This window comes from Notolepis coatsorum (genome assembly GCF_963971535.1).
Source record: "Notolepis coatsorum genome assembly, chromosome: 2".
Taxonomy (NCBI): Eukaryota; Metazoa; Chordata; class Actinopteri; order Aulopiformes; family Paralepididae; genus Notolepis; species Notolepis coatsorum.
Window position 1 is genome coordinate 176,669,823 of NC_140166.1, and position 16,524 is coordinate 176,686,346.

General features: G+C 46.8%; 1 protein-coding gene across 1 annotated transcript in view; it reads right to left on the bottom strand.

The window, feature by feature from the left end:
- Nucleotides 1-16,524, bottom strand: part of wwc3 (WWC family member 3) — a 104,243-nt gene that overhangs the window by 29,940 nt on the left and 57,779 nt on the right. Inside the window, exons 5-8 of the mRNA XM_084336638.1 lie at nt 14,658-14,737; nt 8,133-8,259; nt 5,756-5,893; nt 3,650-3,723 (exon numbers count right to left, since the gene is read on the bottom strand). Coding sequence (XP_084192764.1) covers nt 3,650-3,723; nt 5,756-5,893; nt 8,133-8,259; nt 14,658-14,737 — 419 coding nt within the window. The remainder of the gene's footprint in view (nt 1-3,649; nt 3,724-5,755; nt 5,894-8,132; nt 8,260-14,657; nt 14,738-16,524) is intronic.

The following is a 16,524-nucleotide window of genomic DNA, read 5'->3' on the forward strand; positions in this document are numbered from 1 at the left end:
AGCAGAACACCTCCTCCCACCAGAGCAGCTCAGCACTGACCCAGAGGAGCAGAACACCTCCTCCCACCAGAGCAGCTCAGCACTGACCCAGAGGAGCAGAACACCTCCTCCCACCAGAGCATCAGCACTGACCCAGAGGAGCAGAACACCTCCTCCCACCAGAGCATCAGCACTGACCCAGAGGAGCAGAACACCTCCTCCCACCAGAGCAGCTCAGCACTGACCCAGAGGAGCAGAACACCTCCTCCCACCAGAGCAGCTCAGCACTGACCCAGAGGAGCAGAACACCTCCTCCCACCAGAGCAGCTCAGCACTGACCCAGAGGAGCAGAACACCTCCTCCCACCAGAGCAGCTCAGCACTGACCCAGAGGAGCAGAACACCTCCTCCCACCAGAGCAGCTCAGCACTGACCCAGAGGAGCAGAACACCTCCTCCCACCAGAGCAGCTCAGCACTGACCCAGAGGAGCAGAACACCTCCTCCCACCAGAGCATCAGCACTGACCCAGAGGAGCAGAACACCTCCTCCCACCAGAGCAGCTCAGCACTGACCCAGAGGAGCAGAACACCTCCTCCCACCAGAGCAGCTCAGCACTGACCCAGAGGAGCAGAACACCTCCTCCCACCAGAGCATCAGCACTGACCCAGAGGAGCAGAACACCTCCTCCCACCAGAGCATCAGCACTGACCCAGAGAAGCAGAACACCTCCTCCCACCAGAGCATCAGCACTGACCCAGAGGAGCAGAACACCTCCTCCCACCAGAGCATCAGCACTGACCCAGAGGAGCAGAACACCTCCTCCCACCAGAGCATCAGCACTGACCCAGAGGAGCAGAACACCTCCTCCCACCAGAGCAGCTCAGCACTGACCCAGAGGAGCAGAACACCTCCTCCCACCAGAGCATCAGCACTGACCCAGAGGAGCAGAACACCTCCTCCCACCAGAGCAGCTCAGCACTGACCCAGAGGAGCAGAACACCTCCTCCCACCAGAGCAGCTCAGCACTGACCCAGAGAAGCAGAACACCTCCTCCCACCAGAGCAGCTCAGCACTGACCCAGAGAAGCAGAACACCTCCTCCCACCAGAGCAGCTCAGCACTGACCCAGAGGAGCAGAACACCTCCTCCCACCAGAGCAGCTCAGCACTGACCCAGAGGAGGCTGGCATGGCCAATGAGGCACAATGCTGCTGGTGTCTCCTCCTCCTCCTCCTCTACTACTACTATTATTACTACTACTCCTACTACTCCTACTCTACTATTATTACTACTACTCCTACTCTACTATTATACTATTATTACTACTACTCCTAATCTACTATTATTACTACTAGTACTACTCCTACTCTACTATTATTACTACTACTACTATACTATTATTACTACTACTACTCTACTACTATTATTACTACTACTCCTACTCTACTATTATTACTACTACTCCTACTCTACTATTATTACTACTACTTATCCTACTACTAGGGCTGACCTTCGAAGCTTTCTTTGGCAATCGAAGCTTCGGATTTTAATTCGAAGCTTAGGAAAAAAATATATATATATATATTAATTATAATTATTATTATATATATTTTTTGATCTTATGTTGTGGGACTTGTACAGCACTTTGGTAAACTTTGTAATTATTAACACTTTAATCGCTGGAGACGCCGAAACTCGTCTTTCCCCGCCATGCTCATTCTGCCGAAGACGCCGTAACACGTCTTTGATATCAATATTTCAAAAATCTGTGATCGAAATCATATTTCTCCCCCGGGGACCTGAGATATACTGCTGAGCTCCACTCAACTCTCTAACGGTTCAAGAGCGCCATCTGGTGGCCGATCGGGGGATCGCCCAGGGGAGAAACAGGATGTAGAAGCTGGTGCTCATTTCAATTCGGTCCGATCACTCGCTATAGGTCCCGGGACTCGAGCTCGACACAATACATAGCGATCCGTTGCCAATAACTCGACAAACAACATGATTTGGACGTATATACTATTATACAACCTGGAAATGGATCGGGTATTTCTCTATCCCATAATAGAAAAAAATCTGTTCCACGCTCATCTGCCAACGGCGCGAGGAAGCTACGGTGAGTTTCAGCGTTATTTTCTAATGTCCTCTATACTAACTGCTCTAATGATCATATCACCCACACTAGATGAATGATATAACGTTGCCCACGGAATTATAAACGACCCCCCGCCCATCCGGTCAACATCAGATCATACGTAGTAACTTCTAGAACTACGTGCAGTTGAAATTTTTTATCTGGCACCGATCGCTATCAAACTGTATTTGATCATCAATATAATGCATTTAGGGCTATAAATCAAGTTCTGGAGAAAGCTGCAGAAAACGATAAAAACATACTTATACTTTAGACCGTATTTTAGTATGAATATGTGAATGAAAAAGTATAACGTTGCTACACCCTGAACAATAGATATAAGACATTGAATGGGCCATAATAATGTCAATTTAGCAATACAATTTAAAAAGTTATAGCCCTGCAAAGAAGGGGAACTTCTCCATAGACAAATAGAGCTGGCTAGGGATGGTAAATTATGAATTTAACCATGGCGATCAAAGTGTTAATTATGCAATTTATAATTATATCAGACAATGCACCTACAAAAGCAGATGATTACAATTAAATTAGCCAACTTGGTAACACATTAGTCATAGCAGCATAGGCATAGCCTTATTAATGTTTTGTGTGGCGTCGCCGTCGTGTACAACGATACTTTTGTTTTTTAGGTGATTTAACAAAGTTGTTGTAGAGGCATTGTCTTTGCATATTTTAAAATGTAACCACACGTCTGATGACTTCTTCGTCGACATGTCTGCTGCACATGTCCTTGTTGTTTTCAACACAGATAATATCCACGTGCTTGTTGTAGAGAGGTGGAGTCGAGGCGCCGCTTACTTTCGTTTCATTGGAATAGAGGCGCAAGATTTGAGGCAAAAAAATTATAATATTTTTTTAACTTCGATTTTTTTTTATGTTCGAAGCTCGTGCCATCGAACGAAGCTTCGAAGCTTCGAAGTATTTAAGACAGCCCTAACTACTACTGCTCTATTACTACTACTCCTACTCTACTACTCCTAATACTCTACTACTCCTACTGCTACTATTCTACTACTACTCCTACTACTATTCTACTCCTACTCCTCCCGGGCAGCGTGTCGAAGTGTCCTTGAGCAAGACACTTAACCCCCTAATTGCTCCTGATGAGCAGGTTGGCACCTTGCATGGTTGCCTCCGACATCGGTGTGTGAATGTGAGGAACAAAATTGTATAAATCGCTTTGGATAGAAGCGCTATATAAATGCACCATTTACCATTTACTCCTACTCTAACTACTATACTATACTACACTACTACTGTAACTACTACCACTACAACTACTACTAATACTACTATACTACACTACTACTCTAACTACTACTACTACCACCACCACTACTACTACTACTACTACTCTAACTACTATACTATACTACACTACTACTGCTACTACTCTAACTACTATCACTACAACTACTACTACTGCTACTACAACTACTGCTACTACAACTACTACTACTGCTACTACTCCTAATGAAGAAGATAAAAGAGAAACGGTGATGAAACAGCCAACTTACTTTTTCTTGGCTTCCTCGTACTGCCAGTTGAGTTTAACTTTGTCCACCAGTTGCGATGAATCTTGGGAACCATACTGAATGAAAGAAAAGGGAGGATAGCAAGAGACAAAAGCAAAAGGAGAGATTATATGTACTACTTTCATAAACACAAGTCTTTCTACAAACCTGCCTCCTCCTCCCACCATAAGTAAAACCCTTACATAGAGCAGAGAGAGATCAGTTTCAAAGTAACTGAACCTGATTAAAAGGTTTCCCTCCGGTCATGTCAAATTTATGAAGGGGAGACTAAGGGAGCATGAAGCCAGAAGGAAGCTCCCTTTTGTGATGTCACTCAAGAGTAGGAAATCACCACGGGGACTGGAGGCAGGTTGTGTCCCCTACCTCTCCCAGGAGGTCCGTCTGACAGTAATAATAATAATAATAAATTGTATTTGTATTGCACTTTTCGTTCACTAGGATCCCAAAGTGCTACAGGGTTAAAACATAGTTAAAAGAATAAAATAATTATTAATAATAATAACAAATTTAATAAAATACAGAATACAAATTAAATAAAAATAGAACATAGTTAAAAACATAGTATAAATAGAAAATTTAAGACAACAGCCAAAGAAAAAATTAAATCACAAGAAAAAAAGAAAAAGCTAGCAATCAAAGGCCTTTTGAAACAGATAGGTTTTCAGGCCTGCGTTAAAAGAGTCCAGGCTCTGTGGTGCCCTCAGCTGGATGAGGAGGCTGTTCCACAGGCGTGGTGCAGCCGAGCAGAAGGCTCGTCACCCATGGTGCAGAGCCGGATACTGGGGACCCGAAGGGGCAGGCTACCTGCAGATCTGAGGGTACGGGTGGAGGATTGTGGAGTGATGAGTTCTTGAAGGTTGCGGGGTGCGTGTCCGTTTATGCAGTTATGGGTGAGCAGCAGGATTTTGTAGTTGATCCGGGATGAGACGGGGAGCCAATGTAGTGAGTGGAGGATGGGGTTTATGTACTCGTGTTTACGGACTCTCATCAGGATCCTGTCAGCGGACAGTAACAGGCGTGTGTCCCCTACCTCTCCCAGGAGGTCAGTCTGACAGTAACAGGCGTGTGTCCCCTACCTCTCCCAGGAGGTCAGTCTGACAGTAACAGGCGTGTGTCCCCTACCTCTCCCAGGAGGTCAGTCTGACAGTAACAGGCGTGTGTCCCCTACCTCTCCCAGGAGGTCCGTCTGACAGTAACAGGCGTGTGTCCCCTACCTCTCCCAGGAGGTCAGTCTGACAGTAACAGGCGTGTGTCCCCTACCTCTCCCAGGAGGTCCGTCTGACAGTAACAGGCGTGTGTCCCCTACCTCTCCCAGGAGGTCAGTCTGACAGTAACAGGCGTGTGTCCCCTACCTCTCCCAGGAGGTCAGTCTGACAGTAACAGGCGTGTGTCCCCTACCTCTCCCAGGAGGTCAGTCTGACAGTAACAGGCGTGTGTCCCCTACCTCTCCCAGGAGGTCAGTCTGACAGTAACAGGCGTGTGTCCCCTACCTCTCCCAGGAGGTCCGTCTGACAGTAACAGGCGTGTGTCCCCTACCTCTCCCAGGAGGTCAGTCTGACAGTAACAGGCGTGTGTCCCCTACCTCTCCCAGGAGGTCCGTCTGACAGTAACAGGCGTGTGTCCCCTACCTCTCCCAGGAGGTCAGTCTGACAGTAACAGGCGTGTGTCCCCTACCTCTCCCAGGAGGTCCGTCTGACAGTAACAGGCGTGTGTCCCCTACCTCTCCCAGGAGGTCAGTCTGACAGTAACAGGCGTGTGTCCCCTACCTCTCCCAGGAGGTCAGTCTGACAGTAACAGGCGTGTGTCCCCTACCTCTCCCAGGAGGTCAGTCTGACAGTAACAGGCGTGTGTCCCCTACCTCTCCCAGGAGGTCCGTCTGACAGTAACAGGCGTGTGTCCCCTACCTCTCCCAGGAGGTCCGTCTGACAGTAACAGGCGTGTGTCCCCTACCTCTCCCAGGAGGTCAGTCTGACAGTAACAGGCGTGTGTCCCCTACCTCTCCCAGGAGGTCAGTCTGACAGTAACAGGCGTGTGTCCCCTACCTCTCCCAGGAGGTCTGTCTGACAGTAACAGTCGTGTGTCCCCTACCTCTCCCAGGAGGTCCGTCTGGCAGCCGGTGTCGCAGTACTGCTGCAGATGACACGAGTCGCCCGGGGTTCCAGTGCTGTTCGCCACCTCGTTCATGGAGTCGCTAATGGACAAGTTCACCGTCAGCTTAGCCAGGCTCTGTGGGACAGACAAGAGAGTGAGCGGTGCGATGACTGCATTATCACAAGGTGAAGAGTCAATCCACAAGCATGTCATTCGTAGACAGGTTTTCCTGCTACAGAGTAATCTTGTGTTGAGGTGAAGGGTGGCCCCGTTTCCTGTGTATTAATGATCTTGTGTTGAGGTGAAGGGTGGCCCCGTTTCCTGTGTATTAATGATCTTGTGTTGAGGTGAAGGGTGGCCCCGTTACCTGTGTATTAATGATCTTGTGTTGAGGTGAAGGGTGGCCCTGTTTCCTGTGTATTAATGATCTTGTGTTGAGGTGAAGGGTGGCCCTGTTTCCTGTGTATTAATGATCTTGTGTTGAGGTGAAGGGTGGCCCTGTTTCCTGTGTATTAATGATCTTGTGTTGAGGTGAAGGGTGGCCCTGTTTCCTGTGTATTAATGATCTTGTGTTGAGGTGAAGGGTGGCCCTGTTTCCTGTGTATTAATGATCTTGTGTTGAGGTGAAGGGTGGCCCTGTTTCCTGTGTATTAATGATCTTGTGTTGAGGTGAAGGGTGGCCCTGTTTCCTGTGTATTAATGATCTTGTGTTGAGGTGAAGGGTGGCCCTGTTTCCTGTGTATTAATGATCTTGTGTTGAGGTGAAGGGTGGCCCCGTTACCTGTGTATTAATGATTTTGTGTTGAGGTGAAGGGTGGCCCTGTTTCCTGTGTATTAATGATCTTGTGTTGAGGTGAAGGGTGGCCCTGTTTCCTGTGTATTAATGATCTTGTGTTGAGGTGAAGGGTGGCCCTGTTTCCTGTGTATTAATGATCTTGTGTTGAGGTGAAGGGTGGCCCTGTTACCTGTGTGTTAATGATCTTGTGTTGAGGTGAAGGGTGGCCCTGTTTCCTGTGTATTAATGATCTTGTGTTGAGGTGAAGGGTGGCCCTGTTTCCTGTGTATTAATGATCTTGTGTTGAGGTGAAGGGTGGCCCTGTTTCCTGTGTATTAATGATCTTGTGTTGAGGTGAAGGGTGGCCCTGTTACCTGTGTGTTAATGATCTTGTGTTGAGGTGAAGGCTGGCCCTGTTTCCTGTGTATTAATGATCTTGTGTTGAGGTGAAGGGTGGCCCTGTTTCCTGTGTATTAATGATCTTGTGTTGAGGTGAAGGGTGGCCCTGTTTCCTGTGTATTAATGATCTTGTGTTGAGGTGAAGGGTGGCCCTGTTTCCTGTGTATTAATGATCTTGTCGATTGGTGGAGTCATTTCTCAGCACAATCCATGCAGTTCTTTATGCTGGATACAGACAGCTCCGACTAGTTAGCCACAAAACTAAAGTCAACGGGACCATGAATTCTGAACAAGCCCTGAAATAATCAAATAATAATCAATTCTCATGATCTTATTCTATAAAATGTTAGCTCGCTAAATCCTACAGATTGGCAAGATTAGCCAAGCATTTACAAACTTTGTACAAGAATGTTAATATCGATCTAGAATCGTATCTACTGAATTGCCTAGATAATCACGATGAATCGAGAAACCATTTTTGAATCGTGAAATTCCCAAAGATTCCCACCCCTAATAAATGTTTACACACACACACACACACACACACACACACACACACACACACACACACACACACACACACACACACACACACACACACACACACACACACACACACACACACACACACACACACACACACACACACACACACACACACACACACACACACACACACACACACACACACACACACACACACACACACACACACACACACAGTATAAGGGGAACATGTGGAGCCGTGCCGTTTACTGTCTATTTAGAAATATTTCCATTATGATTTATGAGTTTCAAATACTGCCTCTGTACAGACTCCATGAACCTCAGGGCCTGTAGTTATCTAGCTTCTAAGAATTACTCCAGGGAATTACCTTACATGCTAAATTATGGGCATACTAATTAACTAAATCGGGAGACAACATTCCATCAATAATGCGAAATGTGTTTATAAAATCCTATTTGAATGAATCTTAATACTTGTAAGCTTTTCGTCTTACGTACACAAGCTCTTTGTGACGCAGAGCAGCTGTGCAACCTGTCAACAAAGGTGTTAACAAAAGACAAATCACGAGAAGCACCAAGACAGTGTAGGTTAACAAACACTAGAGGTCAGTGTAGAGTATTTCAAAAGAGGTCTATGTGAGCAGTACGTTCTGCTCACTAGAGGTAGTGGAGGTGGTGGATCTGATGGCGCACCTGGATGAGGTCCAGCCTCTCTTTCTCGCCTGTGCTGATGGACTTCTTGATGCTCCGCAGCTCGTTGAAGATGGCCTGAGCCTCGTCCAGCTTGTAGTTTGTACTGCACGACATCTTCCTGTCGATCCTGTATCCATCCAACACAAAGACAGAAAGAGACACTTTAGTTCCCTCTCCTTAATTTGAGATTGTTTGCACTTGAATGGACCCATGTCAAACCCCGCACCTGAGGGAAGCAAGCACAGTTGTGATTGGAGGATCAAGAAAAGAGGGCAGGGTTTGAGATGGGTCAATTGTGACCTGCAGTATCTTCGAGAGTAGGTCCTGTATATGGGTAAGACTTGATATTAATAATAAAAACAATGATCTGGGAATAAAAAAATGCAAGTGCATTGTTGATATTGCAAAATAATTTATAGTGATTGCAAATGGGAAATTCCCGGAGGAAATATGCAATAATCCCATTCACATTGATATGATCTACTCTAGTTCTATGGTAGTTCTAAAGAACTGTATGAATAGAGGTTCAACCATACATGGAACGTGTAGAATTACAAAAAATGGCAACAGCAGCACACTGCAAGATTCAGGGAATATTTCAATGTTAGAATCCAACCACTGGGTATTAGTACACATTCTTACACCTAAATATAGTTTACACAAAAATACATACCCCCCTTTTTTTTCTTTTTTTACACACCTAATTATAAAGACTTAGGAATGACATTGCTCATTCATTACCAGAAACAGGGTGTGTGCTTCATAATGGAATTTATTGCTAAATAATAAAAGCCTGCGAAACCGGTGGGACATTTGAAGAGCTAAGTCACATTTGTGTGGGAGGTCAATCACTTTTAAGACTTGTGATAAGATAAGATAAGATAGGATAGGATAAGATATTCTTTTATTTATCCCCTTGGGGAAATTCAGGCGTCATAGCAGCATGGGGGAGGTACAGGTATGGGCAGGGTAATAGTAGAAAGACATAAATATAGGCAATAACATTAGATCTGAATATCAAAAAATATGAGGAGAAAAAGTGTGGAGAGAAGTTGGATTTGCGTGAACTGAAGGGTTGGAAAGACCTCGCTGAGTAACAGGGACAGCACTGCAGACGTGACGGGCAAGTGTCAACAGTTATCTTTATCCTTTTCAAACGTGGCGAGATATTGTTTCAGGCTTTAAAATGCTTGTCTCTCTAAGGCCGTACGATTTGGGGAGTGAAACCTGAGAAAGCCAGCGCAGCAGAGCCCCTCTGCATGGTGCTCCCTTCAGGACAGGGACCCTGAGGACAGGTTTACACAACCACATGACTTCCGGACGCTGTACAGTTCATGTCTCCCATGATAATAATCCCGAGTGCAAATCAAAGCAAGACAAATTCACCTGTGTCGCTTAAGTCTGCAGGTATTTTGAATTGGTAATGCACCCCTGTCTCGGCGCTACTACGGTAACTCACACCGGTGAGAGGACACGCTAATAACGCGTGTGGCGAATACCAAAACGAAGGACTTCACGACAGCCTGAATAGCATTCGCATACTGAAGTTCAACACCGACGGTGAAACTGAGCTCGGCCAGCGAGAGTGTAATTCCACGTTCTTACATTCACAATGAAAATCCCAAATGAATTATCCTTTCAACAGTCAAGGATGTTTGATGCCTAAAAAGAGACACGCTGCCAGATATAAGTCAATTCACACATTCTCATATGTGTAGAATATATATACAGTATATATAAAGCCTCAGACACATACTGTGGAGGCTAACTTGTGTATTGTACTATGTTGACGGACGGAGGGACAGACAGACAGAGAGAGAGGGAGACAGAGACAGACAAAGACAGAGAGACACAGACAGACAAACATTGAGACAGACATTGAGACAGAGAGAGACAGACAAACGGAGAGAGAGAGACACACACACACACACACACACACACACACACACACACACACACACACACACACACACACACACACACACACACACACACACACACACACACACACACACACACACACACACACACACACACACACACACACACACACACACACACACACACACACACACACACACTTCTAGAGATGCTCGCTGCGAGCACCTAACAGCTCCCCAGGCTTCATCAGTGGGTGGTACTGTGCCGTGTGTGTGTGGGTTTCAGCAGGGGAACAGGGATCTGAGAGAGAGGAGCACAGTGTGGTGCTGCCTGCCCTGCCTGCTACATCACTGGGCCTGGTGGCACGTGGCCCTGGTCTGGCCGCAGCCCGCTTCCCTCCCCACTCCCCTTCAACAGCAGGTACTGTTCGCCCATGGACCCGGCCTCTTCCTCTCCAAACAAGGCCTGCTTTGTTCCCAGCGCCCCATTGGCAGGACCTGGGAGTTTATATGCTTAGCGAAAGCCTGCCACTGCCCATTCCTTGGTGCCCGTCGTGAGCCCCCCACCCCACGTTCAGAGGCACTCTCGCTCCTTAAAAAAGACTTAGGTAAACAGCCTTTTCAAAATAGACCGGATGGTTTATATTCTCCTAACAAAGCATAATGTTTTTTTTTTTTTTTTTTAATTTAGACTTCTAATCTTGCATTACCAAGATGCTGAAATGATAGCTTACTTTTGAGACGTTCGCTAAACAACACAGGTCAGTCGGTCTGTCACAGTGAAACAGCGGGAGGGGAAACCCACAGTTCTCATTGGCTCTCTGAAACCAGGAGCACTTAATAAGCCGTGACTGATTGGGATACATACGAGCTGAAGTGATCCTCACAAAACAGTATTTAACTGTCCCAAACATTACAGTATGAGGGGGAAACACTCCTAAATCCTCTGCATTTACTCGAGCAGCACCAATTTGGGGGATTTTCCATATCAGATGTTGTGTTTATTTGGTTTGCCCTATGGGACATGGCAGAAGGAATAATTAGTTATATATATATATATATATATATATATATATATACAACAACAGCTGAGATCAAGAAAAAAACCAGCCCCATGGCTTCCATCCCACTGGGTAAAACCAACCCTACAGAAACAATAGGATACACAAACGTCACACACACACACCAACACTAACACACACACACTTCAGTGTAGTGTAGGATCCATCATGTTTTCTGCAAGCTGTGTATTCTCCTGTCTATTCTGGGAATCACTGGAGCTGTGTATTATCTAAGAGATAAGGACTCTCGCTAGGACTCAGGAAGTGCAGAGGAATTTGCTGCCAGATATCTCTGTGTTTTTTAAACAGCCCCCCCCCCCCCCCTCTCCATGGAGCTACTTCCTCCCCAGCCTGAGCCTTGGCTCCCTGCACTCCACTGGTACATCCTCTTCCTGAGGTGGAGTCTCCTTTTCCAGCTAAACTCTCCCTCTCTCTCATACACACACACAGAGACAGAGACAGAGACAGAGACAGAGACAGAGACAGAGACAGAGACAGAGACAGAGACAGAGAGAGAGAGAGAGAGAGAGAGAGAGAGAGAGAGAGAGAGAGATTCTATTTTCTAACATTACATTTTGGACCCACTCAGAAGTTCCCATCTCACAACAAGTCACTATGTATGTGGGCTACGCACATTTAAAAACACCACACAAGCTAGCAGGATAATAATGCATAACACAGTTGTTGAACAAAATAACTCTGTGGTGTTTCACTGTTAGTTTAGAAAAGCCTCCCAGAGTCTTAACATGGAAACTTTTTTTTTCACCCTAAATCTTTTAAAACTCACTGGTTTTCTGCTCCACTGAACTGAATAATACCAAAAGGACAATGATATAATTAAATTGCATTAAACTGCCGTTTAGAGTAGTTGCTGTTCTTACACAGGAGTATGGTGAACCGTTCTTTAACCCAAAGTGTGGTAAATTTGAAATGTTATTAGTTATACAGCATTTCAAAACTCTGGTTGTTATTATGCGAGAATCCATGTCAAACTAAATTAAAATACAATCCCAATGCCTAAGAAAACCAACTCAAATAATAAATATATATATATAACTGTTAGTCATTGGTCAAAGACAGCTGCAGTGGAACCATTCTCCCCCAGGCATTTATTACATAGGGTTGAAATATTCACATGGTTAACTTAATGGGAAACAATGTCACTAGAGAACTTGAACGGTTATCAGGAGACAAATGCTCATGAACAGCAAGAACGGAACAAAGACAGACAGATAGGCTAGTAGGCAGACAGATTGACAAACAAGACAGGCAATTAGACAGACACACAGATAGACATACAGTCAGATAGAAATACAGTCAGAAAGACAGATAGACATACAGTCAGATAGAAATACAGTCAGAAAGACAGATAGACATACAGTCAGATAGAAATACAGTCAGACAGGCAGGCAGACAAACAGGCAGACAGTCAGATAGACATACAGTCAGGTAAACAGACATACAGGCAGGCAGGCAGGCAGGCAGGCAGGCAGGCAGGCAGGCATCAAGTTTAAGATAAAGGGAGAAGGTTAAGGGTAGCAGAGGAAGGGGACTGTAAAGACCTAAAGGGTTGTGATCAGGCTCAGGGGCGTGTCGGGGTACGCCAGAGCGTGAGAGTGTGTGGGAAGGACAGAAGGGGGGGGGGGGGGGGGGGGGGGGGGGTGCTGAGGGGGCAAGGGAGGAAGGGCGGAACTGGGGTTCTGAAGCAAAGAGAGAGAGGAACAGAGAGGACAGAGAGAGAGAGAGACAGAGAGGAACAGAGAGGAACAGAGAGGATAGAGGACAGAGAAGACAGAGAGGGACAGAGATGAACAGAGACAGAGAGAGGACAGAGAGGAACAGAGACAGAGAGGACAGAGGAACAGAGAGGACAGAGACAGAGAGGACAGAGAGAGAGACGGAGAGGAAGAGAGAGGACAGAGAAGGACAGAGATGAACAGAGACAGAGAGAGGACAGAGAGGACAGAGGAACAGAGAGGACAGAGACAGAGAGGACAGAGAGAGAGACGGAGAGGAAGAGAGAGGACAGAGAAGGACAGAGAGGAACAGAGAGAGACAGAGGACAGAGAGGAACAGAGAGAGACAGAGACAGAGAGGACAGAGAGAGACGGAGAGGAAGAGAGAGGACAAAGAAGGACAGAGAGGAACAGAGAGAGACAGAGAGGACAGAGAGAGACAGAGAGGACAGAGACAGAGAGGAACAGAGAGGAAGAGAGAGGACAGAGAGGAACAGAGAGAGACAGAGAGGACAGAGAGAGACAGAGAGGACAGAGACAGAGAGGAACAGAGAGGAAGAGAGAGGACAGAGAGGAACAGAGAGGGACAGAGGCAGAGAGGAACAGAGAGGAAGAGAGAGGACAGAGAGAGGACAGAGAGGAACAGAGAGGAACAGAGACAGAGAGGAACATAGAGGAAGAGACAGAGAGAGGACAGAGAGGAACAGAGAGAAGAACAGAGACAGAGAGAGGACAGAGAGGAACAGAGAGAACAGAGACAGAGGAAGAGAGAGGACAGAGAAGGACAGAGAGGAACAGAGAGACAGAGAGGACAGAGAGGGACAGAGAGGAACAGAGAGGAAGAGACAGAGAGGAACATAGAGGAAGAGAGACAGAGAGGAACATAGAGGAAGAGAGACAGAGAGGAACATAGAGGAAGAGACAGAGAGAGGACAGAGGACAGAGAAGGACAGAGAGGAACAGAGACAGAGAGGAACATAGAGGAAGAGACAGAGAGAGGACAGAGAGGAACAGAGAGAACAGAGACAGAGAGATGACAGAGAGGAACAGAGAGGACAGAGACAGAGGACAGAGAGGAAGAGAGAGGACAGAGAGGAACAGAGAGACAGAGAGGACAGAGACAGAGGACAGAGAGAGAGCGACAGAGAGGAAGAGAGAGGACAGAGAGGAACAGAGAGACAGAACGACAGAGAGGGACAGAGAGACAGAGAGGGACAGAGAGGAAGAGAGAGGAACAGAGATGAAGAGAGAGGACAGAGAGGACAGAGAGAGACAGAGAGGAACAGAGAGGAAGAGAGAGGACAGAGAGGAACAGAGAGGACAGAGAGAGAGGACAGAGAGAGAGAGACAGAGAGGAAGAGAGAGGACAGAGAAGGACAGAGAGGAACAGAGAGGACAGAGAGAGACGGAGAAGGACATAGAGGAAGAGACAGAGAGAGGACAGAGAGGGACAGAGAGGGACATAGAGGAAGAGACAGAGAGGACAGAGAGGAACATGTAAATGTTAGAAAATAGAAGCTCCGCCTCTCTCTCTCCCCCTCTCTCTCTATGTGTGTATGTGAGAGAGAGAGAGAGAGGAACAGAGAGAGAGAGGAACAGAGAGAGAGAGGAACAGAGAGAGAGAGGAACACAGAGTGAGAGGATAGAGGGAGGGAGAGAGAGAGGAAGAGAGAGAGAGAGAGAGAGAGAGAGAGAGAGAGAGAGAGAGAGAGAGAGAGAGAGAGAGAGAGAGAGAGAGAGAGAGAGAGAGAGAGAGAGAGAGAGAGAGAGAGAGAGAGAGAGGGGGGGGAACAGAGAGGAACAGAGAACAGAGAGGACAGAGAGAGAGAGGAACAGAGATGGACTCACTCCTGCAGCGTCTCCACACCCATCTCCTTGTACTGGAGCTCCTGCTTCATCTGGACCAGCTCCTGTTTCAACCTGGTGAGCTGTGAACACAGGGCCCAGCGCCGGGTTAGCATGGGTTAGCATGGGTTAGCATGGTGGCACACAATGGCCTCCTGTCATCACCACCAGCCAGGATGCCTAGTCATGACTATTCACGCAGACAGGTTAACACTTCAGCTATGTTAGGGGAAACACATGCGTGTACACACAGACGCACACCCACGTAACACCAAATGTCATGCAGAAATATTAATCTTAGGATGAACTCTTCTATTTGATATCGGTATCGGAAATTAAGAGTTGGACAATACCGGTATATCGGATATCGGTAAAAAAGCCAATATCGAACATCCCTAATTTTATACCATCATGAATCAAAACAAAAGCATTCTGAGGCACTGTGAATCAAAGATAGAGGATCCTTTTTGAATAGCAAATGAAGATTGCAGGCCGTGTGATTGTAAAAACAACAATAGTGAAACGGTGAATTCTCAGGTAGCTTTCTAGTTCGTTTTGGAGTAACTAGACTAGATGTTTATCAACACGGCTGAGCAGAGTTTGTGTGACCTTCTGATACACTAACCCAGCCTCTACATGACCCTCTGATACACTAACCCAGCCTCTACATGACCCTCTGATACACTAACCCAGCCTCTATCTGACCTTCTGATACACTAACCCAGCCTCTACATGACCCTCTGATACACTAACCCAGCCTCTACATGACCCTCTGATACACTAACCCAGCCTCTACCCTCTGATACACTAACCCAGCCTCTACATGACCCTCTGATACACTAACCCAGCCTCTATCTGACCCTCTGATACACTAACCCAGCCTCTACATGACCCTCTGATACACTAACCCAGCCTCTACATGACCCTCTGATACACTAACCCAGCCTCTACAGCCTCTACATGACCCTCTGATACACTAACCCAGCCTCTACATGACCCTCTGATACACTAACCCAGCCTCTACATGACCCTCTGATACACTAACCCAGCCTCTACAGCCTCTATCTGACCCTCTGATACACTAACCCAGCCTCTACAGCCTCTACATGACCCTCTGATACACTAACCCAGCCTCTACCCTCTGATACACTAACCCAGCCTCTACCTGACCCTCTGATACACTAACCCAGCCTCTACCCTCTGATACACTAACCCAGCCTCTACCTGACCCTCTGATACACTAACCCAGCCTCTACCTGACCCTCTGATACACTAACTTAGCCTCTACCTGACCCTCTGATACACTAACCCAGCCTCTACAGCCTCTACATGACCCTCTGATACACTAACCCAGCCTCTACCCTCTGATACACTAACCCAGCCTCTACCTGACCCTCTGATACACTAACCCAGCCTCTACCCTCTGATACACTAACCCAGCCTCTACCTGACCCTCTGATACACTAACCCAGCCTCTACCTGACCCTCTGATACACTAACTTAGCCTCTACCTGACCCTCTGATACACTAACCCAGCCTCTACAGCTTCTACATGACCCTCTGATACACTAACCCAGCCTCTACCCTCTGATACACTAACCCAGCCTCTACCTGACCCTCTGATACACTAACCCAGCCTCTACCCTCTGATACACTAACCCAGCCTCTACCTGACCCTCTGATACACTAACCCAGCCTCTACCTGACCCTCTGATACACTAACTTAGCCTCTACCTGACCCTCTGATACACTAACCCAGCCTCTATCTGACCCTCTGATACACTAACCCAGCCTCTACATGACCCTCTGATACACTAATCCTCTACCTGACCCTCTGATACACTAACCCAGCCTCTATCTGACCCTCTGA